Source organism: Thamnophis elegans, chromosome 13 (assembly GCF_009769535.1).
Source record: "Thamnophis elegans isolate rThaEle1 chromosome 13, rThaEle1.pri, whole genome shotgun sequence".
NCBI lineage: Eukaryota > Metazoa > Chordata > Lepidosauria > Squamata > Colubridae > Thamnophis > Thamnophis elegans.
Genome location: NC_045553.1, coordinates 23,769,505 through 23,779,930, shown reverse-complemented (window position 1 = coordinate 23,779,930; position 10,426 = coordinate 23,769,505). Strand labels below are relative to the sequence as shown.

Sequence of the window (10,426 nt, the reverse complement as noted above, 5' to 3'; positions counted from 1 at the left end):
CACATCAGTACTGCCCCTCACAACGTTTTGAGGGAAGAAAGTCTTAGCACTGTACAATCAGGTTCCTAAGCGGAGTGCCTTTCTGGAACCCCCGCATGCCCCCCCCCCCAGTCTTGCCCACGCGCCCGCCGGGAGTGTTGCTGTGGGCATGGATGGAGGGGCCAGTCCTGAGATGATACCGAAGACCTGGGCCCATGGCTAAGCAACCTCAAGCCAGTCTTAACGCCAGACTGGCGAATTGCCTGTGCACAGTGGCCTGATAAGACTTAGACCAGAGGTCTCCAACCTTGGCAACTTTTAAGACTTATGGACTTCAACTCCCAGAATTCTGGGAATTGAAGTCTGTCAGGGTTACGACCAATACCCTAATAAAAAGCAGGAGCCTCAAACAAAAGTTTCAAAAACAATCCAATTTCGCAAGTTGACAAAGTCCACAAGTCTTAACCTTGCCAAGGTTGGAGATCCCCTGACTTAGACCAGGGATGGGGAGACTACGACCCCTTTTATGACCTGTGGACTTCAACTCCCAGAATTCCCGGCTGTCTCAGGTGCACCGGTCACCAAGGGGCCGTAATTCCGCACCTCACAACTTTGACAAAAAAAGGACTACAGTATCATTTGCGACAGCTTTGGGGGGGTATCACAAATCAATGCAAGGAGGTGAAGTTGCAAAGAAAAAAATTCAAGTAATCGTCTCAGCCGCCCTTCCTCTGGAAAAGCGAGAAGGGGAGGGCGGGAATAAATAAATAGTCACCAGAGCCAGTACGGTACAAATCTCGTTCCAGTTTGAGAGAGAGAGAGAGAGAGAGCAAGGTTGGCTCTGGGGCACACGTTCGTTGAAGGCAGACCTTGAAGTCATGAATAGGTAGAGGCCAGTAGGGAGAACCCAGTTCCCCCAAGCAAAGGAGTTACAATTAGAGGGAGGGGATGCCTGATTGGCATGTGTGTGTCCCCCCCCTCTGGAATAGTCCGTCATGGACAGTGGTGGGTTCCTACCGGTTTGGACCGGTTCAGACAAACCGGTAGTGGGACTGGAACTGGCAGCGACCCAAGCTTGCCATGCCCCCAAACCGGTTCCCTGAGTGGCGCAGGCAGCAGCGCCATCTTGTTTTTCATTTCTGTGCATGTGTGGAACAATTTTAATTGCACTGCGCATGCACGTTCAACATGCATCAAGCACGTGCGTGCAAAGCACGGACACGAGCGAACCTGCAGTAGTGCCTGCCGGAACCCACTGTCGGCCATACATGGCCCCTTTGTCTATTGGAGGAATTGTGCTGTTAGGAGGACCAAGTGCTGGTGGAGGAGGGCTCAGCTTGGCCAGCAGCACCAAGGTAGGCCTCCTTCTCTTGTCTAATGTATCAAGGAGCGAGAGCGAGGACAACCAGGGATCAGCAGTGGCTGGAAATGATGACAAAGGAGCAGCTGCTCGTGAGTCTATGACAATTCAACACGGGCAAATTGTCATGGCCAAGTCTACGCAGGACAAGAGTTACACTAATATGGAAGAAATAATGCAGGGGTGTCAAACACTATTTCATTGAGGGCTGCATCAAGGTTGTGGTTGACCGTGGGGGGGGGGGAGGCATGGATGGGGTGATCATGGCTGGGTGTTTGCAGCCAACAGGGTGGTTGTGGCCAGCTTGCTGTTGTGTCGGGGATGCCTGTGGGGCTGGATCCATTGTCTCCAATGTGTCCCCAGGGGACAGTGGCAGCCGCTCACTGACGTCAGTTTGGCCCCACGGATTTAAGGCTGACTGCATTCCAGCCCAGATGGGTTGGCACCAAGTTTTAGATCAGTACCCGGCTGACCTAGGCTGGAGCGCAGGCACTAGGGGCCAGTCCTTCACTATTTCCAGGAAAGCCTCACGGGTCAGATCTAACCACATCCGTGGGTCGGATCTGGCCCCTGGGCCTTGAGTTTGAGAGCCCTGAAATAGTGGAATAGGATCATTAAAAGAAAGGATGCCGAAGGAAGGACAAAATGAAATATGAATGGCAAAAATTAAAATGATTTCTGAAAGCTATCTTCAATAAATTGAATTGTCCCCAAGCGAGTTGTCCTATGGCGAGTTGGCCATGGCAGGTTGGCTCATTCCAGCTGCTGGTGGCTTCACCAACTGAAGAGAGGGACCAAAAAGGAAGGTGGATCCTCTCGTTATCTTCACCAGGGGATATTTGACTCATTCAAGAAGAGTTTCATCATTTGGGGTAACAAGCTCAAGAGGATTTCAACTTGGCCTCCCTCTAGTGGCCGGAGGGCCTCTCCACCTCTGGAAGAACATCGCCCAGCCCTCAACCCCAGCATCAGGGAGGGCTGTGACAAGATGCCCCTTCCAGGAGAGCTGCCTGCCAAGAGAACACCACTGTGGTTTGAAGTGAGGCCAGATCATCATCATCTTCATTGAACGACCTCCTAATCCTTCGTGCAAGTGAATGGAGCTAGCAGAGTGTTTGAATGGCCAGATGCCCTTCTTGTCACCAATGCGGAGTTTTGTTCAGCATATATATTTTCAAGTGTGCCCAGAGAGAAATATCTTCCTCTGCCTAAGCGACAGCTCGACCTCAGCTTCCCCTAAAAGTCGGGCTTGCTCCTCCACAGATCCAGGGAGCAGCTGGGCCAGTGGGACTGACCCTTGGAGCAGAGAGCCAGCTGCAGGACCTGGCTCTCTGCCATTGGCTAGTTCCCTTAAAACTGACATCCCTCACTGCTAGCTCCTTGGATCCAGCCCGTTTTGGCCATCTGGAGTTGGCCAGGGGAGCCTCACATATCCTCATCTCTGGCCTTTCTCCTTGCAGCCCCCAGGCTCCTGGGATGCTTAAACTCCCTGGAGTTTGGAGGCTGGAAGGCAGAGCTGCTTGGAGACTTGCCTTGCTCAAAGCCCCACCAGGCTGCCCTCTGTAGGTAGTCTGGAGGAATGCAGGCATGCAAAGGCCCGTCCCCTGACCAGCTTTGCTCACAAAAAGTCTCTTGAGAGAGAAAAAGCTGCAGGAGGTCCTTAGAGCCCATCTGACTCCCCCCGTATCAGCTGGGGATGCAAGAAACCCCTCCCCACAATTTTTGTTGCTGAAGAGGAAAGGCAGACATGCAGAGTTTGGTGCAAAAGAGGGACAAGGATGGTGAGTTGGTCGCAGGGTAGTGGAGTGGGAAAAAAGGGGGGCTGCCAGCTTATAGAGTCAACACCCAATTATTCAAGGTAGCCCCCCACCACCACCACACACATTCAGCAGCTCCTGGTTAGGCCTTGCTGCCGGTTGGCGCACATTTGAAGCGTCTCCCGTATCCCCGTCTGCCAGTCTTTCACCAGATCTACGGGAGTGACTGCCTCCTGCGAAGACAAGAGAAGTGGCTCATAATTAAACAATTAGTTGTTTAAACAGATAATTAAAAAATCAGCGGAACAGCTTGCTTCCAGAAGTCATAAATGCTCCAACACTGGAAGTTTTTAAGAAGATGTTGGATAACCATTTGCCTGAAGTGGTGTAGGGTTTCCTGCCTAAACAGGGGGTTGGACTAGAAGACCTCCAAGGCCCCTTCCAACTCTTATTCTATTCCCATGATGGCGAACCTATGGCCCGCATGCCACAGGTGGCACACGGAGCCATTTCTGAGGGCATGTGAAGTGTTGCTCTGCCATGCGCATGCTGGCCAGCTGATTTTCGGCTGTTTTTTGCCCTCCGGAGGCTTCAGGGAACCCTCCTGAGAGAGAAAAATGGCCCAAAGGGCAACCCGGAAGTCCATTCCTGAACCTTGGTTTGCGCATTGGGCTGTTTTTTGCCCTCTCCAGGCTCCTAGAAAGCCTCTGGAGCCTGAGGAGGGTGAAAAACAGACCTACCAGAGGGGCTGCTGGGCAGGTGGGGGAGGCCATTTTCGCCCTCCAGAGCTCCAAGAAAGCTGTCCACACATGCATCGGGCGTCATGCGCACATGTGCAGGGGGCACAGTGCCGGGGGGCATTATGGGGGTGGGCAGGCAAACGCACGCAGTAGGCACCCAATTCGAAAAAGGTTCTCCATTACTAGAATAGGATCTACCTGAGCAGGGAGCTGGACTAGAAGACCTCCAAGGTCCCTTCTGGCTCCATTCTGATTCTGGACATTGTTTCTGTCGCCTTTTGAAAAGGCACTTTTGGGAACTTCCTTTCTCTTATTCAGCAGCATGCTAGTCCTCATGAAGAAGGGCTAACCTATACTCGGGCTACATGACCACTCCCGACTCTTTGCTGCCTCTACTCACTGATCATCGAAGTAGGATCTTTTTTTTACTATACGCAGAGAACATAAATCTGTAACTGCTGTAAAGGAACTTAACCAAAGGGGAGATTCAGCCGGTTCCCCGAACTGGTTGTTGCAAGGACCGGCTGCCCCCCCCCCGCCCCTCCCCTTCCAGGAGTGTCCAGGCAGCCCATTCATCATGCCAGGTAAGTACAGGGCCTTTGCGGAGGCTCTGGGAGAGTGAAAAGTGGGCTTACTGGAAGTCCAGAAATGGGCCCAGGGGAGGCCGTTTTTGCCCTCCCAGAGTCTCAGGGAAAACCTCTGGACCCTCAGGAGGGCAAAAACTGCCCCCCTCACCTTGAGGAGACTGAGTAGGCCACGCACACCCAGCAACCAGGGAGAGAACAGGTTGCTAAAAATTTTCAATCCCATTCCTGAACCTAACCAATATTCCCACTAAACTGAAGGGCTCCTGCAGAAAATGTTCATCTACTATGCATTTCAACTTTGTCCCCACTAGTAAAGTCTACCTTCCACCCCATCTCATGCCTGCTGTTTCTCCCCAAAACTACAAGATCCTTTCCCCCCCCCCTTTTTTTTTTTTGCTTTTTTACTCTGGTGTGGTAACTTTCTATCAAAAGAAACCTATGTAATGGAGGTGCATTTTATCCTGACTTCTTCAGCTATCCATCACCATTCCAGCCACTGCAAAATACTCCTTGGGTGGGGAACTATCCTACATGCTGTCCTGGGATAAGAGGAACAGTTAAGGGGTTAAATTAGGGGTGTCCAACCTTTGGCCGTTTTAAGACCCCTGGACTTTCAGCTTCCTGAATTGCCCAGCCAGGTTTTTTTCTGTGCTCACCTCATTCTGGATGTTAAGATTTGCCCCGTACATCAACAAGGTCTTTACCGCCTGGAATCGTCCTAGTCTGACCGCATCGTGAATGGGTGTATCTCCTTCCTGGCCAGAGAAAGAGAGAGAGTCTGCGTTCACACAACACACTTTAACTTGGTTACGAATTAACTTTTATATATTTCTGGCCTCGCACGGTGGTTTGGACTAACCAAACAGACTTGAGTTTGGGTTTGCATTTCAGGTTAAGCTGCTAAAAACCAAGTCTCAACCAAGTTTGATGTGTAGTCCAAATGCGTCTTATTGCTGGGGTGTCCAAGCTTGGCAACTTTTAAGACTTATGGTCTTCAACTCCCAGAATTCCCCTGGGTCTTAAAGTCTTAAAAGTTGCCAAGGTTGGATGCCTTTATCCTGTTGCGTCCTTAGCAACTGTGGGCTTCACATTTTGTTACCACTGGTTTGCCACTCGCTTCGCGGGTGCACACGCCCCTTCCGTGCATGCACCTGGCCTTTTGTGCATGCGCTTTGCTCACACACACCCCTTCCATGAATGCACCCAGCCTCAAAAGCGTGCCTAAATAGGACAGCATAGAGCCGGGTGGGCAGACTCACCCACGATTTCCACTACCGTTTCAGGCAAACCGGTACGAACAAGCTGAATATCACCTCTGCTCCTTAGCGACCGAGTGAAACTTATTTTGTAGATACAGCCAATTTAAAAAATACACAAAATCCCCTCCATCTTGTTCCTTCAAAAATGGGAAGGGGGCTACTGGAAAAGCCCAGGGCTGACTTCAGCCAGCAGAGACCCTGCCCAGCCCTTAAGAATGGCATCGTTGGTAAGGAAAGAGAAGAATATGTATTACATGACCTGGTTCATCCATTGCATAATGGACATAATTTGCATGCACTGGATTCATGCTTTGCAAAGAGACAAACGATAACGAAGCCAAGTCGGACTCTGAATATTCTCCAGACCCATCGCATTAGCCCAGAAAAAGTTTCCTTCTTGAGCTTTGCATGTTTGGTAAATGAAGTAGTTGCATTTTAATAACTTGGGAGTCAGGTTTATATGAGCCTCAGTAGTTAGGGTGCAGTACTGCAGACTACTTCTGCTGCCTGTCGGCTGCCAGCAGTTTGGCAGTTCAAATCTCACCAGGCTCAAGGTTGACTCAGCCTTCCATCCTTCCGAGGGGGGTAAAATGACGACCCAGATTGTTGGGGGCAAGAGGCCGACTGTAAACCACTTAGAGAGGGCTGTCAAGCACTGTGAAGCAGTATATAAATCTTAAGTGCTATTGCTATTCCTTCTTTCCTCCTTCCCTCTCCCTTCCCTCCCTCCCTCCTTCCTTCCTTCCATCCATCCATTACTGTGTCTGAAGACAGATGTAAAGTTCAACTAAGATCAAGAACTCAGAACACCCTCCCATCCTGCCTGCCTGCCTGCCTCCCATCCTCTCTTCTTCCTCCCTCTCTCCCTGCCTGCCTTCCTCCCATCCTTCCTTCTTTCTCTGCCTCTTCTCCCTTCCTCCCTAACTGCTTAGAGAGGGCTGTAAAGCACTGTGAAGAGGTATATGTCTGCTATTGCCTTCCTCCCTCCCTCCCATCCTTTCTTCCCTGCTTCTTCTCCCTCCTTCCGTCCATTCTTCCATCCATCCATGTTAAGGGCAAGAGGTTGACTCTGTAAATTGCTTAGAGAGGGATGTGAAATACTATGAAGCAATATATATGCTATTGCTGTTGTCCTTCCTCCTCTCCCTCCTTCCCTCCATTCATATTTCACACTTGACAAACGGTGTGGGATGTTAGCGATTCAGCAAGATGTCAGCATCCAGTCCTTGTCTCAGCATGTGTGAACTTGGCCATCGTACGACATTCCCTTGAGCATTGAGAGTCCTGATCACCCAAGGTTCAGGCTGAAGCAAATCGCTTCCTTATTATCAATCTTTCTCCCACAAAAAAAGATAATTGGGAGAATGGCACTAGAGTTAAGGTTGAGATGGAGATGGCCACGATAAGGTACGCCCAGAGGTTCGGACTGGTTTGCCCAAACTGGTAGTGGAAATCGCGGGTGGGGCCGCTCAACCTCCCTGCTCTATGCTGTCCTATTTAGGCATATTTTTGAAGCAGGTGACATGCACGGAAGGTGCGCGTGTGAGCAAAGCGCATGCACAGAAAGCCAGGCACATGTGTGGAAGGGACGCGAATGCCCACAAACGGGTGCGCGCACAGGGCGAACCAGTGATAACAAAATGTGAAACCCACAGCTGCCCCTGCCTTCGCATGAAGCATTCCCCCCCACCCGGCTTCCTGCACCTTATCCTGGGCGTTGATTTTCGCTCCACAGGCAATGAGATGCTCAGCGCAGTCAGAGTGGCCGGTACGGACCGCCACATGCAGGGGTGTGCTCCATAGCTGCAACCAGAAGGAAAAGGTCCACCAAGAATCCTCGGGATGTGGCTTGTTTAGATACAGGAAAGGGGATCCCCCTTCTTTCCACCCCTTACCTTGTCCCGGGTAGAAATCTTGGCTCCACGGCTGATCAGTGCCTTGAGGATTTCCAGATGTCCCCCGCGGCAGGCCCAGAACAAGGGGGTTGCCTCAAGCTGCACCAAACAAAGCAGAAGATGCTCCCTAAGATCCTTCTTGGGCCTTCTCCAACCTTCCAAACAAGTCAGATTCCCACTCTTGGGGGTGGGGGTGAATGGAGAAGACCTTCCAATGCACCTCGTGGGAAGTTTAGAAAACCAATTTGGAGAAGCTGCCTATCAGTTCCCGGACAGGAACCAGTTCCCAAAACAGTTCTATTGGTTCTATCACCATATTAGTTTTGGTTTTTTTTGCTTCTGTGCATGCACAGAAACACATTTTTTTACTACTAGCACACATCGAGAGTGTCCGCAGCAAGCCCCTAAACGAACCGGCAGTAACACTAAAGCTGGAACTCACCCCTGCTCAGAAACACCGTCAACTGAGACTCACCATGTCTCTTGGCTCGACTTTGGCCCCTGCTTCCAGCAACTTGTCCACGATCTCTTTGTGTCCCCGCAAACAGGCTCGATGCAGGGCTGTGCATTTGAACTGTAGCAGAGAGAGTAAAGAAGAGATTTGTCTCTCAAGGATAATTCTGCAGTCTGGATTTCTCACCACTCTGGCCCTGGGAGGGTTATTCCTAATGCATCCTATCTCCCTGCGTGCAGCACTGCGTAGAAGAACAGGGCGGCTGGCATCTACTGAGAAGGCTTCAGCGCTGCTTACAAAGCCTTCTGTGCCGGATACACCCTGAGACTCACTTGTAGGCACACTAATTTTACTAACGGAGTTGGAGTTGGAAGGGACCTTGTAGGTCATCTAGTCAAACCCCCTGTCCAAGCAGGAGACCCTACATAAGCGATGGCATGTGCCCTGCCCTCCGCTCATGCGTGGCAGAGACCCAAAGACCAGCTGGCCGGTGGGAGGCATGCACGCATCCGCAGCGGAGGTGAACTGCTCATGTACCTATGGAGAGGAAGCTGCATGCTGCTTCTCCATAGGTTCACCATCACGGCCCTACACCATTTCTCTGAGAGGTCCTTGGTGATCTCTGAGCTTGGTTGTTTTCTTGCAGACATTTCATTACCAAACTAGGTAACATCTTCAGTGTTAATGCTGAGTAGCACTGATGCTATGACTTAGTTTGGTAATGAAATGTCTGCAGGAAAACAACCAACTCAGAAAGCACTAAGGACCCCTTCAACCCTGAGCTACAAATATTTTCCTTTATTGGTGCTAGTTTCTCTACCCAAAGGTGCTTTTTTCCAAAAAGATAACTGGACTTTTCTTTTTAAAAACATTTTGCTTCTCATCCAAGAAGCTTCTTCAGTTCATGAGAAGCAAAATGTTTTTTTTAAAAAACCAAAGTCCAGTTGTCTTTTGGAAAAAGCACCTTTGGGACAACCATGACCTGGATGAATGAGCAGTGGCCTAGAGGCGGAGCTCTCGCCTCACAATCAGGAGGCTGTGAGTTCGATCCTAGGTAGAGGCAGATATTTCTCTCTGGGCACTCTGAGAATATATCTCCTGAACAAAACTCTGCATTGGCAACAGGGAAGGGCATCTGGCCGTTAAACACACTGCTAGCTTCTTTCAGTTGCCCAAACTCCATCCGGTAAGGGATTATGGTTTTTTAAAAAAATAATGATGATGATAATGATCTGGATGAATGAGGATCTCATTAGTTTCTCTACCCCATGAAAAAACCTATTCAGCTGATGAAAAATGAGGTATCGGAAGAGAATAGAATCTACTTGGAGATGCCGAAGCTCTCTCTTCCTCTTGGAAAATTCCCATCAGGCTGGCCCTCAAGGAGCAACTTTGCAGAATTACAGACTTTTCACATGCCAGAACTTTTAAGTGCAGCAAACAAATGGGATCTAAGGCCACCTTTTCTGTATCACTGCTCTTGGATGGTTTAGAGAGAGAAAAAACCACCCCCATTTCTTTTTTAAAAAATATTTTTAAAATTAAAGATCAAGGTGACTCAACGTTCAATAAAAGGACATGTTTAAAAAGAACAATAATTGAATGCAAAGATATTCTCCTTTCCTGCAAAGCAAACGGCCATCTTCCAACCAAACTTTTCATAAATGCTGCCACACGCCAAAACACACATGGCATTTTTACCATGATCCTTTGAAAAGAGATTCCAAAGACAAACATATTTTTTTTGTCCCGAAACAAACTTCGTTTTCCCCATATCTTTTAAAAATAAAATGCTACTTAATGGGTGGAAGGAAAAGGGAAATGGAGCGCCTCTCCTAAAACAAAATGTCTTTTCCAAACTTCCAAGTCTGAAAAACAAGTGCATTATTCTGAACCATGGTTCTAAATTGTTGGAAGAAATGTCCATCTGGGTTCAGTTCCAAGTGGGGGGAAAAGACACTGGAAACACAGGCTGCTTGGAAAGATGGTTTAAATGGTGGACAGGATTACCTGGCTTGAGATGCTGGGGAAAAAAGGGAATTGATGCTGAGAGTGCCCTGGTTTTATACCCTCTCTGGGCCCCACTTTAGAGCTTCCTGTTCGAAGAAATGTATTCTGATTGGTGGTCAGACTCCCAGGGGGTGAGGGACTTAACTAACTTTGTAGGCTGTCCTGAGTCCCAGGCTTGGTTAAGCCTTGCTGGGTGATGCAGTGTTCCCAGGTGGCACATGGTGAGATGGGTAGAGGGCTAATCCTATCATGTCCTGAGGGCCGTGTCTTAATCCCATCACCCTGCAGCTGAAGGGGTGTAGATCTTTGTTATGTAGAATAGACTGGCTCAGGCTTAAATGGCCCATTGACAAAGGTTGGGTGTGTGTCAGTTTCTGCTTCCCTT

The 10,426-nt window shown here is 49.5% G+C and overlaps 1 protein-coding gene across 3 annotated transcripts in view; it reads right to left on the bottom strand.

The window, feature by feature from the left end:
* Positions 1-1,093: 1,093 nt before the first annotated feature.
* Positions 1,094-10,426, bottom strand: part of LOC116517027 (ankyrin repeat domain-containing protein 23-like) — a 56,055-nt gene continuing 46,722 nt past the window's right edge. For 2 of the 3 annotated variants that reach the window (XM_032229777.1, XM_032229776.1), the window contains exons 8-12: positions 8,053-8,151; positions 7,578-7,676; positions 7,387-7,485; positions 5,080-5,178; positions 1,094-3,329 (exon numbers count right to left, since the gene is read on the bottom strand). In XM_032229777.1, the coding sequence (XP_032085668.1) occupies positions 3,225-3,329; positions 5,080-5,178; positions 7,387-7,485; positions 7,578-7,676; positions 8,053-8,151 (501 nt within the window). In that variant the 3' untranslated portion in view covers positions 1,094-3,224. The remainder of the gene's footprint in view (positions 3,330-5,079; positions 5,179-7,386; positions 7,486-7,577; positions 7,677-8,052; positions 8,152-10,426) is intronic. The other variant, XM_032229778.1, reaches the window with a different exon arrangement.